Raw genomic sequence first — 17,695 nt, forward strand, 5'->3', positions numbered from 1 at the left:
TCATAGAGTCTTTCTTTCTTTCTCATTTCCTTAAAGTGCCTATCACCCTTTTGACAATATTCACAGTATTGATTCTACATAGGGTAAGATGTGAAATAACACGAAAATATTTCATAGTTTGAGTGCGGCTTCTTGAAATTATAAAGGTTTTTCCATGCCATATGCTAATGCTATGACGTATGAGGAGTAATCATTTAATATACAAAACATTACTGGCACACATAAATAAAATTTGAAATACGTCATTGATTGCAACTTAGTTTTCACATAGAAGCCGGTGTTTCGAATTACGAGGAACAACAAATAACCATAAATACCTCCTCATACGTCACAACATTAGCATATGGCATGGAAAAATCAACACTGAGAGTATTGTCAGAAGGGTGATAGGCACTTTAAGAGATATTGGGCTGAATTAAACTATTTATTCCAAATCCTTGGATAATGTCCCTTAATTTTCAATCACCAAGCAAGCTTCTGTAGAGACTAGATAATAACCTAACAAAAATTGTACATGAATATTACTCCATTAACGTTTTTGATTGGTCGAGACAAATTTCGAGTCGCATAAATAGTTTTTCTACTTAATTTGGAACTTTCTTGCCACTGCTAAAGAAATTAAGTTGAGCATTTACATGATGCAATTTCCAAAGTACTCGTGTTCCCCTCTGTACGGGCGCCACAGGACGAACGTTTATCGTTTATCCTTCTGGTTCTAAACAGCTGTCTAGAATTATTTACAAGGAAAAATATAATCAGTTCAGTTAAAATGAAGCAAAAGGTGAACAGTACGAAAGTTATCGCAAACAACATATTTTGACCGACACTACAAACCTTGATGACTAAAATTATGGAATAGCTCAATTTCTGTAAAGCAACCTTAGCGATGATGGTATCCTCAATAAAGATAACCCTTTTTATTCTAAAGTGGATAAGTGATCCGGACAACAGAAAGGACATATACTTCAGGTAGAAATTTGATATGTGGCTGCTCTGTCATCTAATGTTTGCTCGGCTTGCGAGGCAATTGACAGTGCTATTCTCGTAGACTAGTCGTACACTCGTCTACTGAACCTTTTACTCGTTTTTATTCTCACATGAGAGAAAAAAGGAAAGACTTATCCCTAGTAGCTTTACACCTTTATAATGCTACATAATCTCATAAGAGAATTTATTTAAGACAAAATACTAATTAACTCATTATTACTATCTTGAATCCCTAAGTGCATCAGGATATGATCCATTTTGTTATCACACAGGCGGACTGATGAATATCACCAGTGTTAGACTAGTTCCCGCGTATGATCTAGCTACTGATAATGTTCTTGGTAAACATTAACTTTTATTTACCAAGTAATGTCAATAATAAATTTATTAAGTGGGATTTAGTGGATGTGGGATCGTTTTATATGCCGCATGAAATTAATTATGATGCATTTTATGGGTATATTGTCAAATGAAGCAAAGAAACGACAAGAAGTAAATAATTTCGTTGCACTGAACTAGATCTTTGAAATAAGTATCAGCTCAGTAAAATGTGCGATGATAAATGTACCTGATAAATGATCCGCCACAAACGTAACGGAGAACTAATTTTTAAACTAGAAACTAAATTTACATTTCGTGATATTTTGTATTTTTTATATAAATAGAATATTGTTATGAACAGTGTGGAAATTAAATATATAAATCAAAAACTAAAGGTTTGTGACTAAACAACACACGAGTTATATTTACCCCAAGCATAGTTAATTGAGGGGACCTCAATTAACTATGCCCCAAGTAACGAATAATTTACAAACAAATAATTAAAGTATAAACATTTAAACCATAGGCAAAAAAGGTTACTGCTGCAGTTGGCTATAAAATAAATCGATGCGTCATTGAGAAACTGAATTAATGCTAACATCTGTTAATAGCCAGGAAGAAAGATAAGGGAAGGAGACATGTAAAGATATATGTATATTAATCAGATATGTTAATGAGAAATAGAAGAACGGCAGGTGTACGCGTAAAATCCGCTAAGTAAATATCTACGAATGAGACGAGAAGAATATATAACTGATAGATAAATCTTGCAACTAGAGATAAACGAAAATAGGGTAAAGAACTTGGAAAATTGAATCAGCTCTCACGACTTTGTCCGAACATAGGAAAAACATAAAAGATTTTGAGGTTGTTTTTTTAGTCAAGAACCTGCCTCGGTTAATGGTCTTAATCACAGTGATATCACAGTCTCATCTCGTAAAAACTTCAATTTTCAAGAAAAGAAAAGAAAACCTTTGAAAGTACACCTCCATCATGAACAAGTCCTTTGATTCCCTGGAGATATATTCTGTTGATTTAGCCAGTCGATCATTAGGTCTGATGATATTTGAAATCACTTCGTTTGCTGTTCTACAATTCATGACCATCACAGGCAACGCTTTAACAATGTACATCATCTGGAAAGCACCAAAACTTCGCTCAACCTCAAATTATTTTATAGCTTGCCTCGCTATTTCTGACCTAGGAATGGGCATTCTTTCAGAACATTTGTTGCTTGCAACACTAATAGTATCAAGATGGCCGTTTAACGAAGCGGTCTGCCAGTATCAAGGAATTGTTGCCATAACAATGGCTGCTGCGTCAACTCAAACACTCGCCTGGACAGCCTTGAATCGTTACTTTAAAATCGTGAAAACAAAATATTACACTAAGGTTTTTACCAAGTGGAAGCTGATTGCGATTCTGTCATTTACCTGGATCTCTTCGATCCTAGCGAACTGCCCGTACCTTTTAGCTGGATACAAGTTCGTTTTCCACCCAGGAAAGTTCTTCTGTTACTTGACGTTAGATGTGACTTGGTTTACTGCTTTTTTGGTTTCCATTTATGTGGGAATTCCCTCAGCTGTCATCGTGTTTTGCTATTTCAAAGTATTTCAGACTGTCAGAAGACATAATTCTAACATCTCGAAAACCAGAGCAACAGGTGTCCTGAGTGTTGAGGAACTGAAAGTCACTCGTACTCTTTTCCTAATCGTGGTTGTGTTTATGGGCTGTTGGACACCGATACTGATTATGGACTTGATTGATACTGTCCGTGGAAGATGGTCTCTATCCCGTTCAGCATACGCTGCCTACACCTTCCTTGGGACAATGAGCTCTGCTGTAAATCCTTTGATATATGCATTTGGTAATCATGCTTTTAAAGAGGAATATAGGAAAGTTTTAAACTTTTCATGGGGGTCGGTAAGGAAGATGTTTTGCTGGGTTAGGAACGGAGCACATGTTGGTAGTGTAAGATCTTTAGCAATTGAACAACCAAGACATGTCGACGTTAACAAAAACATTTCAATTAAAGTCCAAAAAGTAAACGACATAAAAGAAGTTTGTCATGGGCAACAGGAGAAGTTATCAGTTGAGCTTAACTTGTAGCGTATCTTTTGTAAGGAAGAAAACACTTACAGTACTGACAGAAAGACAGCACTTGAAACTCCAAAGTAAAAGAAACCGGTAATTATCATTTCTAAAGCACTTGACAATAGAGAATATTGCTAGGTTTTAATCACTCAGCTGGTCAAAGTCTTTGAATCTCATTATCTGCCTTAAAGTGTGGTCAAACACTGACTCATCACCATGTATTGTCAACCAGAAAGAATTCTATTAAAACTTTTTATTCAGCTGAGAACATTCTGCTTGAAAAAGGACATGCATGACGTCGAGGAAGTGAAATAAGGCAATTAGGTGGTGCATTTAATAATTCATTTCTAATTGTGTTTCATTTAGCGTCATTTCATTTGTCTCATGCGGAATGTTCATGAGCTGAAAATTTAGGCAATATAGAATGACAATATAATTTGAACACAAAAATCAGAATAAAGTAAAATAATAACGTTTTATAGATTTCAGCTAGATATCATAATGAATAGAACTATTTAAACAATGCTGAAAAATTAATAAAAGATTTGTCGCTATTTAGTATTGCATTTTGAAGAATGATGATATTTTTTCATGGATTTATTGTGCACTTTATCTTGAATTATAGTCAAATATATTTTAAGGGTCATTTGATTTTAAAGTGTTTTTCCTAACGACGCAAGTGTGCTGTCAAAAATGAACAAAAAAGGCCGACGTCAATGTTTGTCCACTCCAGTGAACCGTCAATTAAATTTATTTACGCAAGTGATAGCTTCACATTCGTTCCTGTGTGAGTCAAGCAACGATTTAATTCCAACTCATATCTACTCATATCTACTCATATCGGGCTCAATAAAAGTAAACAATAATCCAAGGTAGGTATTCACAACGGATATATAGAGTGAATATGATAGTCAGCAATTAATGTTCTATTGATATAGTAGAAAGCGTATGCACAACTATTAAAGGTATGGTATTTAATAACCTTCAATGATGAAGTAGCTATGATATGTTATAACCTTCAATGATGAGTAGGTAGCTTTAGGACGAAAATCATTTTAATATTGAAAATCGTTTTCAAACGCTTTTTAAAGAGACTTTCCGTTTAAAAAGAATGTGATTAAGATGTATTTGTTATAACGAGATGGAGATTGTAATCACACTTTTCCTATTAAAGTATTTATACATGTACCGCGTACGGTAACGTTTAGATATTACCTTGATCACTAGCATTTATTCTTTATTTATGTACACTGAAAGCCTATTCTCTTGGTGCTTATGACTATATACTGATTTAAAATAAGATAAATAAATAATAAAATAGTGAAAAAATTAAGAGACGAAAATGATGATATGATAATATGATTCACTTTATCCTTCACCATTTTCATTTACCCTATAACGCATCCTTTTACTGAAACTGTTTTTTCCGCATTAAAATACAGACTATCTGAATCAGACGGATGAACGGAACTTGTCTCAATGCAAACGATATGTCGTTACCGCAATGAAGTCAGAATATTGGCCTTTTTATTGGTTATTAAGTCATTTCCGGGTGTACTCACGTTTTTGTCCACAATGCTTACTCTTGCCTGCTTCAATCGATAATTTTAGCCTGCAAGTTGTTACATGTTTACTAATATAATTTTTTTTTGTTATATTGAGCCTAAATAACGAAAGATCAGATTGGAAACAACAATGAACAAGTCCCTGGATGCACTTGAGAGGTTTTCCATCGAGTTTCAAAATCGACCATTGGGTCTGGTGATATTTGAAAGCATGGCATTTGCTGTTCTCTACTTTATTGCCATCACTGGACATACATTAACCTTGTACGCTATCTGGAAGTCACCAAAGCTTCGTACGATTTCCAATTATTTTGTAGCTTGTCTTTCTATTTCCGACCTAGGAATGGCCATTCTTGTCATGCATCTAGTTCTTGCGACACTAATAATGTCTAGATGGCCGTTCAATGAAGCGATCTGTCAATATCAAGGAATCGTAATCATTACAATGGCGGCTACGTCCATTCAGACACTTGCTTGGACAGCTGTAAACCGTTACTTTAGAGTAGTGGATACGTCGAGCTACTTCAAAGTATTCACCAAGAAAAACACTGTTTTAATGATGATATTTATTTGGATATCTTCGGCGTTGGCAACTTCTCCTTATCTTTTTTCGGGAAAAAAATTTGTATTCCATCCAGGTAAGTTCTTTTGCTACATGGATCTTGAAATCAAATGGTTTACGGCTGTCCTAGTGATAATGTACGTAGGAATTCCCTCATCGGTCGTCGTGATTTGCTATTTCAAAGTATTTCAGACTGTCAGAAGACATGAGTCCAACATATCGAAAACCAGAGCAACAGGTGCCCTGAGTGTTGAAGAACTAAAAGTCACTCGTACTCTTTTCATAACCGTGGTTGTGTTTATTGGCTGTTGGACACCGATACTGATTATGGACTTGATTGATACTGTCCGTGGAAGATGGTCTCTATCCCGTTCAGCATACGCAGCCTATACCTTCCTTGGGACGATGAGCTCTGCCGTCAATCCTTTTATTTATGGCCTCAATAATCCAAGGTTTAGGAAAGAGTACCTTAGAATTCTGTTGCGTCGACCGCCAGAACTTAGCGTGAACGTGCCCTCCTACCTTAAGAGACAAATGAGCCTGATTAATCGAAAAACATCTGCAACGGCACATTTGACTAGTGCCGCGCGCAGACTCCGAAATGATGAAAGCTGTCGAGGAAGTTCCGGCCGAATATAAAAAAGACTTCTAAGAATAATTTTAAAGAATTATTTGCCGAAGACGAATTGAATATCGGGAAGATCGGGTGGAACATAGTACAATGGCTGGTCAAGTAGACTTGCAAATCCAATTGCTCTAACCTCCTCCGCAGGCATCTCCTTGGCTATTTTTGCTTCTTGGGCTTCCTGTGGCAAAAAGACAGAGGGGGAAGGGGGAGGAGAGTGCGAAATAGAAGAAGAAGAGGTGCCTGCCAAAAATGAACAACTAGCTGAAATTTCGCGCATGTTGATTGCGCATACCAAAAGATCCTAAGTATGAGAGGGTTGGGTGGATCTGTTCGAAGAAAATAATATAAGGGGCGATGTATAAGGAAAGTTTGTGTAGGGAAAGTTGCGTTGTTCAGTCTTGTTGAAAGTGTATTAGAAATCTTTGCCATCACATCTACAAAATATATAGTGACCAGGTACGCTGTGAATGCTGGAAGAGCGTTCGAAAAGCAAATTGAAGGGAGTTCTCCATACGAAGCAGCCCCGGGGGGGTACTATCCCCAACTTGGGTAGGGGTGTGCCGCCAGGACCTCAAAACCCTGACCCTATCCCAGACCTAAAAATAACATCCAAGACATGCAATATTTAAAAAATTAAACGAGTGAACTTACGAAGCAGCGCTCGTTACGAAGTTTTCGGTTCTTCAACCTCCTAATCATTCTACTTATGTTCACCGACCTGCGAACCTTTTAAGGTAAAAGCTTTTGGAACTCAAAAGTCAAGTTTTTGACTTCGCTAGAATTAATTTCTATCGCTAATGTGTGACTTGAATACTAAATATCTGTGAACAAATCCACCTTAAGTTCCATATAGGGCTCTATATGGAACTTAAGGTGGATTTGATTAACCATATTAACTCTGGACGGTTGAATATTACTGACGTAAGGAGCATCACGCGGTCGCGTTGTTGTTGGTATAGTACAAACAGAGTCAAGTACGGAACGGCCGTTAAAGAAGTAACGCTCATAGGCTATTCAAACCGTTTGACCTTTGGAATGAAAACGTCAACCACATTCGGTGTCCTAGTGCCCTTGTCCGTACACTTCGATTTTGGGCAGGCTACTCCTCTCGCTTTTTATCTCCCTCCCTAGTCCCCATTCCTCCTCTTCTCTCGTTTCTAGTTCTCTGCCTTAAAATGTAATACAGGGATCCCAACAGAGAATATAGAATATATGGAGTAGACTGCGGAGGAGGCTAAACTCGCTCTTTCCGCTGGGAGTTTGAAATTTGGGCTCAAAATTACAAAGAAAGCAGCCGAAACAAGCAAAGTGCCAAACAATTTGTTGAAATCTTTTGAAAGTCCTCGTTCAGAAATTAGGAATAGACAGGGAATATTAACCGAGACTCGAGTCTTCGAGCGGCGAAGTATGCAAATATTACCCGATATCCACTGAGCCTGAGGCAAACAATCGTTTTAGTATTCTTAACACAAGGGATTTTAATAAATAGCAGAGAGAGTTTTTAAAAAATTTTTATTTATACCTGCAAGCGGCACAAATTAACTCGACAAACGAGCGTGCGCGTGCGCAGTTTGCACCTGTGGATATAACATGATAAGACAAAAATTGTGACCAATGAGGGTACCGGATTTATAACATTCACTTGTATAAAAATACTACACTGGTTTATTGCCGGAGAGACATTGAATAGAATAGAATAATTTATTTAATGCCACTAACAGCTCCTCTACGAAAACTTTCAAACAACTTCTTCTTTACAAACACCACTTTTCCACACTTGACACTACATTTGACGTTGACAGTACCAGAACCTGGAAGACAGACTGTACTAAATGCCGCTCATACAATATCACCCGTTGCTCGTAGTTTTTTATAGATTTGTCAGTATTTTTCTGTTTTTAATTTTCTTATTAGTATTCAGTGTTTTTTTTCATTCCCTCAACTAGTATTTTCCTTAATTTATTTTTAAATGATTATTAGAGTGCAAATAATATAATCGTGAAACTTTAGTAATACTAAATAGCACAATTTTATGCAAATTCTATATTGTTTTCTATTGTTTAATTAGCACTATTTTATACTATTTAGTAATTAGTGTTTCGTGGATTGATTAATATATATATATATATATATATATACTTCAGGGAACCCCAGGCTCGGGATATTGGGCGACCACTCCCCGTGTTAGTGTTATATTATATATATATATATATATATATATATATAATATAACACTAACACGGGGAGTGGTCGCCCAATATCCCGAGCCTGGGGTTCCCTGAAGTGCCTGACAACTTAATAAGAGATAACTAGCTAAAAACTACTCTTTTCACGGTGTGAAATTTACCCTTCTATCATTACTGTGACAACTTAATAATTATTTTAAATACTATTAAAGATCTACATATATTACAGAAGGAAAAAAAAAGCAGTTATAGTTATCCAGCTAGATCAATTTATTAATATATTTTCAAAAAATAGGAATGGAGCACTTAGCTGCCAGTCAGTCGCTAGTTAGTCGCTAGTCAGTAGCTAGTTAGTCGCTAGTTAGTCGCTAGTCAGTCGCTAGTTAGTTGCTAGTTAGTCGCTAGTTAGCTGTTGCTAGTCAGTCTCTAGTCAGTCGCTAGTCAGCTGTTGGTAGTCAGTCGCTAGTCAATCGCTAGTCGTATGGTTGCCATACTTCGATTCGGTGTATGTGAAAAGGAGTTTTGTAAATACTAAGTATTATAGGAATTTTGTACTACGCTATGACTGCTGCTATTCATGTCATCAGGCTTTGCACGAAGTTTGAGCAAGTTAGAAATATATAAATGCTGGTCCATTTTTTTTTTTGCTCATTCGAAAAAGATGATTAATGTTTACTCTAGGAGTCTATGTTCTAAAGTCTGCATATGAATGCAAGTTTGATAACTGACTCATAATCTACGTTATTCCCCATCTTCAATACTCGGTTTTAAGATCGTAATAATTAGCGTTCTCGAGATTTTAGTTCAGAGTTCTACCTATATAAATAGCGGCAGTTATTTTTTTGTATTTCTCTGCTAGCCTCACGCCCAAGTTGGTTTTGAAAGGACTTAATATATTAACCAAACTGGCACTGGCGTCTGAATGAATGCTGATTTAGTTTTCATTACCTTATATATTATTATGAATTTAACAAATTGTATGTAAATTTTCGCGTATAATGTAATTTACAATGGACAAAATTTTGTTAAAATTCGAGTTAATTTCGTGGAGCGTTATTTTCCTAAGAAAATACGTGTGGAAGACACATCAGTCTTGTGTAGCAATTAAATTAATCAAATTATTAAACGCCTCTATCATAACAAAACGAAGGAAACCTATAGCCTGCGTAGCGGAGATTTGGGTAGGGGGGAGGGGGATGAAGGGGAAGGAAACTGGGGATGAGTCCCTCCTCAAAGCGCCGCTACGCACGCTATTCTTGATACACTTGATATACATACTTGAAAGGCATTTCCTTAATGTCACTTATCTTAAAACCGGAATACAAAACTTCGAATGTGTAAATAATAATGAATGTACACTTCCCAAAGTGAGATCAAACATTGATGGTTCAATTCAAAATTCAAAGCAAGCACCCTCCTAAGGAGTATAACCTTCACCTCTCTTCTTCTGTCAAATTAAAAAAAAAACTTTCTACAAATTGAATTTTCGTGTGTACGGAGTTTACTTGTTCTAATTTTATCAGCTTTAATTCAGTTTTTTTGCCGTATGACCACCAGTGTCCCGTAACATTTAATCATCACGTACATTGGTAGCTAATCACATATCATTAAGATTAATTTCTATTTCAATATCAATTTCAATAAAATACTGCACTCGTTTCAGTTTTCTCTCCTCTCGCTTGTACACAGATCTTCTATTACTTTACTAGCAAGGTTGGGAGTTCGTTTTTTTTATTTCCTGACTACATATTGGTTCAGCTGGAACCACATATTTGACATCAACAGTTCGTCGAACGATTGATGAAGAAAAATAAGGGGGAAATGGTAGAACTGAAGGGAAAAAAGAAGAGAGAATGACGAGAAAAGTAAACGAAAAAGGGTTAATAAGTACCCGAGGAAAAAAACTGAGGAAAAACTGAAGAGAGAAAGAAAAGATTGAGGAATAAATACGAAAAAAGAGAGTGAAAAAAGAAAAAAACGTTATTTCGTGAAAAACTTATTTTAGTATTTTTCTCCGAAGACTCGTATAGTATAGAATGTCCTAATGAGAAAGTCATGTTATCGTCGAACAAACCGACACGATCTGTAAGGTATTGGTTGTCGCTTTAGAGTTAGCAGCAGCAGCAGCTTCCACGTTTACCATCCTCGGAAGATTATTTCTGTTTCGATTTCTTTTGCAACACAGAATTTTCAGATACTCTTTCTTGAAAACAGGGTTCATGAATCCATATATGATCGGATTAGTCGCGCTGCTAACTACTGCGAGAAAGCTATAGCAGGTATACGCTTCTCTGCTCAGTGACCAAAACCCTCTGGAAGTGTCTATTAGGTCCATAATTAGAATCGGTGTCCAACAAATCATGTAGACTAAAAGAACAATAAACAGTGTCCTTGTAATTTTTATCTCTTCAACGTTCAGGTTGTTTTGTGTTCCTCGTGAATTCATAAAGCTGTTGTTGTGTTTTTTGACGACTTGAAAGACACGAAAGTAGCAGAATAAAGTGATATTAGTTGGTATTCCTACGTACAGTATCGCGACGAATGCGCTGTACCAGGCGACATCTATATGTGCGTAGCAGAAGTACTTGCCTGGATGAAAGATCATTCTGTGGCCTGCTAACAAATATGGAGTCAAAGATATGGTAGACAAAACCCAGCCTGAAGTGATGTACATGATGGTAGACCGCATTGTAAAGTACTTTCTATACTTATTGGTCCTGACCACACGGTAATATCGATTAACAGCAGTCCAAGTTAGACTCTGCACAGACGCAAGGCCCATCGTAACAGCTATAAAGCCTTCGTACTGACAAGCAATATCACTAAACGGCCAGTAGGAAAGAGAAAGGACAGCAAAGCACATAGGCATCGAGAGAACACCCATACCGATGTCAGAAAAAGCCAGAGACACAATGAAGAGGTTTGGGACTGTGCGTAGCTGGCGATTACTAAGAACTATGTACAGTGTCAAAGAATTACCTATCATGATGGCCAGCCATATAATGAAAAATGCTCCACTTTCGGCGACGGTTCTGGCAGTGCTACGGGACTGCAAGGCAGCGTACAGTTTCTCAAGTATTAACGAGTTATTCATCCCAGTCGTTGTCGGCCTCTTACCAACTCGAAGGGAATGTTTTACAGTATTTCGGAGCTCCTCAGTATGAATTTAATCTTTAGACAATTGTTCACACAGCGTCTGCAGCTTTTGGGTATCCTGTTATGACTTTTTTGCAGCTGATTGTATAAATTCGCTCTGTTTAAAGTGTCTTAAGCATTGTTATTAAAGTGGTGGTGAGAAATTTGTCCCTGTACGTTATTGAAAAGGACTTTCTCGTTTGGCGTATATATTTGTTCTTGAAATTGAAATGATCGGCAGGAAATAGAATTAATCTTAATTCATCCACAATTTATTGTCATCCTTTGGGAACTGAGTTATTAAACATTGGAAGCTGACGTTAATTTAAGTCAGTTTCCGTTCAGCATTGGTTATGATCAGAAACCTTGGGCAGGTGCATGTAAAACAAGAGTTGTTCTAGACGTACAAAAAAGAAAGAAAACTTGCTGGCTTATCTTAAAAACCTAACAAATTTAGCTTAGCAAGTTAATTGTGGTGTTACTAATCGACCTTAACAAACAATAACCAATTACTTCTGCCAAACACTTACAGGTTTCTATATCAATGGTAATTTTAAATTTAATACTTTTAAGTTTTAAAAAAGTATGGCCAGCGCTTTATAAGGTCATCAAAGGGAGCTAACTGTTAGAGAAAAAACTTTTGCTACATACTAGACTTTTTAAACTGTAAAAATGAAATGACAATGAAAAAATAAAGATAAGTGTCAATGGATGCTGCAAGGTGTTGTGAAATCGCTCTATAGTCTGTCATTTTTGTTTTGTTAAGAAAACATTACGTTTATGAATTTTAGTTATATAAACCGGCGTCTTAAATGAAAATTGGGACGCCCACTTGTACGCCAAGTATTGCCATAAGTTTGAATAAATGATCAGCAGTCTTCAGCAGTGATAAAATACTGGATAATGGAGGACGCTAGCAAAGAATCTAAGGTCGCGGTAAAAGAGAACAAAACCAATACCAGCTACGAATTTAATGCATGGTTGTGATGGTTTCCCTTGATGTCAGGCAAACAAAATTAACTATTATCAACAAGGCAAGGGTTTGTATAATTAGTGAAGCACAGGAATATTCACTATCGATCAGTCATATGTCTTCATCTTGTCTCCGCCGGGGTACTCTTGATTTTCATTAGTTTCCTCTACGAACATGAATATTTAGAGGGAACGGAGTACTATAGCGCATCTACTCGTTATTGCCTTTTTTATTACTACCTAACTCCTACCTAGCAGTATGCGTTTGTTATCGGCATTGTTTATCAGCTTCATGGTGCCAAGAGCGAGCCGCTCATTGTGAAGAGGGAGTATAAGTCATTAGACAAATTTTTGTTCCCGCAGACATGACCATGTTTTTATTGTTTCCCTGTGTTTCACTTTATCTTTTGCAAACCTTCTCACACACACAAGTAATCTTTTGTTTATTTTTTCCCACTTTTGTCTACTCTTTTTCACTAAATTTGAAGATTGCCTCTCAACTGACAATTCACATTCCCCATACACGATTATATTCATTTATGGATATCCCAGCAGGATAAATGAGGTTCTATTGAATTATTGATCATCTTTACAGCCATTAATCTTAGATCCAGAAATAACATGCTTCAAATTTGAATGAATTGTGAACATAATTATACAATACGATCGGCAAATCAATTGAGGCAAATCGACGTTGTAGAAACTGATATGGGTGGATGGGTGGAAGGATAAGAGATCACTTCCGGTATTTGTTATTACCGGTCAACGAAATATTGTTGCCCGCTAAGAGGCGTTGCCGGGGAAACATCGAAACTTGTTCACGTGATACCCTCTCGCCCAATCAGGGTGTGAGTAAAATGGAATTTGAGAAATGGTATAGGATGAATTCGATTAAGTATATTTTTAGAGTGTTTCAGTTTCTGTTTTATTCATTGTTTGCTCAGTGCTTGGTATCATCTTTAGGAGAGTTAAGTAAGGGATACCTTCCTGATGCTTTGTGTAGCATTCACCTTTTACAAACCCAAACAACTCAAGTCACAACTATTATAATTAAAGTCAAAGCAGAATCAATAAATTTATTATTTTTTTCAAAATGACCCCAAATTTGCCAGGGTAGATATCTTAACTATATGTCTTAATTATTCCTTATAATCTTTATCTATATCTTTTATTCACTCAGTATCATTTTAACATTTGTAGTATACCGTGGGAAATTCCCACGAGTTTTTAATATATAAAGAGCAATCTAAACTTGTAAAAGTAGACGAAGACGTAGAGACGAAGCAGAAACAACTAATGCCACTAATAAAATCAGTCACCCGGTACCTCTTGTACGAGTGTTCACACACCCTTGTCTATGTTGCCTTTAAGTAGCGCTACTTTTAATACACTCCCAGAGCAAAATTGTTTTCTGCTAAAGATATACATTTGCAGCCAATAACCCCTGAATTGTAGGTGCTTAAAGGTCAAATGCCGCACAGTACAAGAAACGTTTAGTTACTAAGCGAGAAATTAAATCTCTAGTATGATTTGAAGCCGGATGTGTTCTCAAGCAGGTGATACTTTTATTCGATGATAAAAGGGAACAGTTCTAGAGTTAACTCTCCATCTTTACACGACTTCTTTTTTTCCTGTCAGTATCTTTGAAGCATCCCTGACATGCAGCCTGATATAAAACGTCTATTTTAAAACATGTAACTATGGAAACTTCAAGTAAACAAACATTCATGTTTACGTTGAGGAACATTGTGTGCACTTGGTTGACGTAAAGCTGTTACTTCTTTGCCTTTGTTGGGCAGTTGATTAAATAATGCTGTAACAAGATGGTTTACTGTGTGCTATACATTAAAATATAGCTATAGCTATACACACCCTTCGGCTTATAGGTACTGTCTTTATCTACTTATTAATATACAATCTTTTCCTTTTTCCATTGCGTGATAAAAGGTAGTTCCTTTTTTGCAAATACTTTATTTTATTTTGATAGTCAACTAATTCTCTTTTTTTATCCCACAAATAATTCGCTTTTGATAGCTCAAATATGCGATTGGCTATTCTATTAGCACTGATACTGGCAGTCAACCTGCACTTTAAGGTAATACTTTCTCTCTCTATATGATGATGTGTCTTCTTGGTTCTTTTCTAATAAGCTTATCGACTGATTCCATTCTACGAAATTCAAAAATGATTTTAAGATCTAGCCTCAGTTAGGTTGTTGAACTGCTTAATTTACCAGACAGCAAGAAGTGCCGGTAATATCTTCATTCAAAGCATGAATAACTTCTAGAACAAATATCTCGATCATCTGGTGCATGGCCCAGATAGATTGCCGTCAAACCGCCTATTCATAATTACCATCGAAAATGGGTTCTTAACGTTATGGATGTCTCTAATGATGGTTGAAAGCAATTGCATCATTTGCAACACACTGCATTAGTGCAATGTTTAAGATTTTTTTTTGTATTTTCTTTAAAGGAATGTGTTGCAGTTGGAGAGACGAACTTGAATCATATCAAGACAGTGTACAACAGATATATGAAAAGATCTTATGGCGACGTAAGCAAAGCTACTATTTGAATGCTCAAAACGACTGACATGTAAATTTTTACGGAAGTAGGAAAATCAGAGAATCAAGAGAAAGAATCGTGTTGAAAGGAACACAACAAAACATATAAAAAACACTCAACTCGCATACGTAGCTTAGCTGGAAATGAAACCCGACCCCAGGCTTGAACTTCACAGCGGTGAAATTATAAAAACAACGTCCTAGCGACGCATGCCACCCTTACACATATATTAGTAGAATAGGAATTATAACAATAAATGGCATTTTGGAATGATGTTAGCCAAAGTAAAAGTTACACTGTTCTATAGTGAGAATTACTTGTTATAGGGAACGTACTACGGCGAGTACCCTGTAGGTAAAGGCGCATGTACACTGGATCCTTTATCCCCATTGGCTACTCAGCCTGGATGGATAAGAGTAGCAACTGGTCAACCTAACTACCAGTCCTCCCTTGGTTGTGGTATGTGTGTAGAGATCCATGGCAAAGGAGATGGACTTGGACTCGATCCAATCAAGGGCACTGTGAAGGCTGTGGTGAATGATTTGTGCGAAGGATGCCCGAAGGAAGGTAATAAAGATTCTTTAACCTTCCCCTCCACCTACTCCGATAGATACGAGACTAACTATCATTATATCATTAAGGATCCATGGATCTTTACATCAATGGAGATGGACGGTGGAAAATTAGTTTTGTTGCTGTTGATTGCCCATCAGTGGCTGGCGAGGCGGGTAAAATCCAGTTTAGATTTCAGGGCAGCAATCCTTGGTACATCAAAGTACAAGTCAGAAACTCAAAGTAAGTGTGATACTATTTCATGACCGAAATACAGGGACTTCAAACTATGTCAACAGTTAAGTAATTATTATAAATATCAACAGAATTCCTACTGCTGGTTTAGAGGCGCTGATTGGTGGACGTTTCCATTGTCTCAAGCGATCAACAGATAATTTCTTTGTTGGAATGGGTCTTGGGAGGGTCTCCTTCCCTCTGAGGATTCGTTTAACTTCGATATCTGGAGAACAACTAGAGGCTTTTATACCTGACCTTAAAAACGACCTCTCATATCCTAGCAACATCCAATACTCGGGCATCAAAGTAGGTGGTAAGTGTGATATTCATTATGTCAAGGGAGCGGTCTTCTATGCCTATATACTATGTCTATATATAACGTCTAATGGTTGTGGTTTTCTTATATTTTTAGGTGGTCCATCTGGCATTCAGTGTTTTGGCCAAGGTGATAAGGCACCCTATCCTCCAGGTGGAATGAGTAAGTCCTCAAAATGCATCATCATCATATATTAACAAGACTTATCTAGCTGGATTTTTTAATAAATTTATTACTTTTGATTTTGCCTTATAGTGCCTGGACCTGTGCCAACAAGCGGTGGTAGTGGTGGTGGTAGTGGAGCTACAACAACCAAAGCACCGGTTACCCAAAGGCCTGTTACCCAGCCTCCCTCGACTCAGTCTCCCACGACGTCAGGAGGAGGATCGACTGGAACGGGTAGGTTGAATAGCATGATATTAAAATTAAATATCAGTCTGATATCTATATTAATTAACTCATTTTAATTTCCAAAGGATTCTGTCAGGGTAAGAAAAAAGGCGTTCCCCTGGCCGATCCAAATGACTGCCATGGCTTTATCATTTGTTCAGCTGGTCAACCGAACAAGTTTACATGTGGACCAGTGTTAAAGTTCAATCCTAATGCTAATGGTTGTGATCACCCACATAATGTCCAGTGCTAAGATTCTTGTACCCAATAAAACGTTAATGTTAGCAAGAATAGTAGATATTGTACTAAGAGAGCAGCGAAAGTGTAATGGGCCTTGATTAAAGCTGTAAAGTGAGAATATAAACCTAATCGTATCTATCACTCGTCCTTCTGTACTTTGTTTATTTGTAACACAGAATATACTGTTCGTAATTCCATTCAATTTTCACATGATTGAAAGTGATATAATGCGCAAAGCTATATACTGACATTCTTGTTTTTTCTTTGTCAACCCAAGTTGGTACAATTTAAATGACCCCTACAGGTTTTCGATCTCGGCAGACATCCGTAAATCTTTGAAGCTGTAATTAAGTTCGCTTTCAATTATCAAACCTGAAAATAACCAAACTGATGAAAAAGTTTGTTTTTACATTGTTTTTCAATAGCAGAAGTAGAATCATCTTCACGAGAAAGTAGGATTTCGAGCGGATGTCGCCAACCAAGTCGTTTTCATGACTTAGGCAAGTGTAATACTGTTCGGCTACTTGAACTTATACTACGAATGGTCAAAAATATACATTAACGAATACATCTCATTAACGAATACAAGGTAGAACGAAATGAAAAAATAACAGTGATTAGCAATTGCGAATAGAATATATATATATTTAGCAAAACCTATGAAAACGGAGTCATGTACAGAAATAGAGCCCAAAGATTCATTGGACAACAAATATTTCATGAAAGCAGTTTATGAACAAGGAGAGAAATGTAAAAAATTTATAAGACGAATGTGGAAAATCATATTGACAAAGAAAGCCGTAATATTCATCGTCAAATCGATACCTTTATCATGCCTGAAAAGAAAAGAAAAGAAAAGAAAATCAAGTAAAAAACTCAGTATAAATCATTTTCCGTGCTTTAGACTTAGTAGGCTTCGATCTTGAATTAGAGGATCCAATCC

At 36.7% G+C, this 17,695-nt stretch overlaps 4 protein-coding genes across 5 annotated transcripts; 3 read left to right on the top strand and 1 right to left on the bottom strand.

The window, feature by feature from the left end:
* The first annotated feature begins 1,855 nt into the window (after window positions 1–1,855).
* LOC116306273 (melatonin receptor type 1B-like) lies at window positions 1,856–3,835 on the top strand. The gene has a single exon (XM_031716297.2). It carries the CDS (start codon window positions 2,302–2,304, stop codon window positions 3,415–3,417), a length of 1,116 nt encoding a protein of 371 aa, XP_031572157.2. The 5' UTR covers window positions 1,856–2,301; the 3' UTR covers window positions 3,418–3,835.
* Window positions 3,836–4,141: 306 nt separating this feature from the next.
* Window positions 4,142–6,811, top strand: LOC116306276 (melatonin receptor type 1B). The gene is made up of 2 exons (XM_089024181.1): window positions 4,142–4,274; window positions 5,065–6,811. The coding sequence occupies exon 2, from the start codon at window positions 5,098–5,100 to the stop codon at window positions 6,166–6,168; it is 1,071 nt and encodes a 356-aa protein (XP_088880307.1). The 5' UTR covers window positions 4,142–4,274; window positions 5,065–5,097; the 3' UTR covers window positions 6,169–6,811.
* Window positions 6,812–10,257: 3,446 nt separating this feature from the next.
* Window positions 10,258–11,568, bottom strand: LOC116306274 (melatonin receptor type 1C-like). Its single transcript, XM_031716298.2, has one exon. It carries the CDS (start codon window positions 11,435–11,437, stop codon window positions 10,397–10,399), a length of 1,041 nt encoding a protein of 346 aa, XP_031572158.1. The 5' UTR covers window positions 11,438–11,568; the 3' UTR covers window positions 10,258–10,396.
* Window positions 11,569–14,284: 2,716 nt separating this feature from the next.
* Window positions 14,285–16,893, top strand: LOC116306272 (uncharacterized). 2 transcript variants are annotated; one of them, XM_031716296.2, is made up of 9 exons: window positions 14,285–14,336; window positions 14,485–14,545; window positions 14,926–15,006; window positions 15,344–15,584; window positions 15,659–15,812; window positions 15,896–16,119; window positions 16,219–16,284; window positions 16,378–16,521; window positions 16,599–16,893. In XM_031716296.2, the coding sequence occupies exons 2-9, from the start codon at window positions 14,492–14,494 to the stop codon at window positions 16,763–16,765; spliced, it is 1,131 nt and encodes a 376-aa protein (XP_031572156.1). In that variant the 5' UTR covers window positions 14,285–14,336; window positions 14,485–14,491; the 3' UTR covers window positions 16,766–16,893. The 2 variants fall into 2 exon arrangements, with proteins under 2 accessions (XP_031572156.1, XP_088880333.1); XM_089024207.1 differs by having other exon boundaries at window positions 14,326–14,397.
* The last annotated feature ends 802 nt before the right edge of the window (window positions 16,894–17,695 follow it).

Source organism: Actinia tenebrosa, unplaced genomic scaffold (genome assembly GCF_029948245.1).
Source record: "Actinia tenebrosa isolate PJP-AT-01 unplaced genomic scaffold, QUT_ActTen_1.0 PGA_scaffold8__29_contigs__length_14323225, whole genome shotgun sequence".
NCBI classification, from domain to species: Eukaryota; Metazoa; Cnidaria; class Anthozoa; order Actiniaria; family Actiniidae; genus Actinia; species Actinia tenebrosa.

Excerpts from the sequence above, each read along its gene's own strand:
- LOC116306273 (XM_031716297.2), top strand. The coding sequence starts at position 2,302 with ATGAACAAGTCCTTTGATTCCCTGGAGATATATTCTGTTGATTTAGCC.
- LOC116306272 (XM_031716296.2), top strand. The coding sequence starts at position 14,492 with ATGCGATTGGCTATTCTATTAGCACTGATACTGGCAGTCAACCTGCAC. Across the intron at positions 15,007-15,343 it reads TGAAAAGATCTTATGGCGAC|GGAACGTACTACGGCGAGTA; the intron begins GTAAGCAAAGCT and ends TACTTGTTATAG. Across the intron at positions 16,285-16,377 it reads CTATCCTCCAGGTGGAATGA|TGCCTGGACCTGTGCCAACA; the intron begins GTAAGTCCTCAA and ends TTTGCCTTATAG.
- LOC116306274 (XM_031716298.2), bottom strand. The coding sequence starts at position 11,437 with ATGAATAACTCGTTAATACTTGAGAAACTGTACGCTGCCTTGCAGTCC.
- LOC116306276 (XM_089024181.1), top strand. The coding sequence starts at position 5,098 with ATGAACAAGTCCCTGGATGCACTTGAGAGGTTTTCCATCGAGTTTCAA.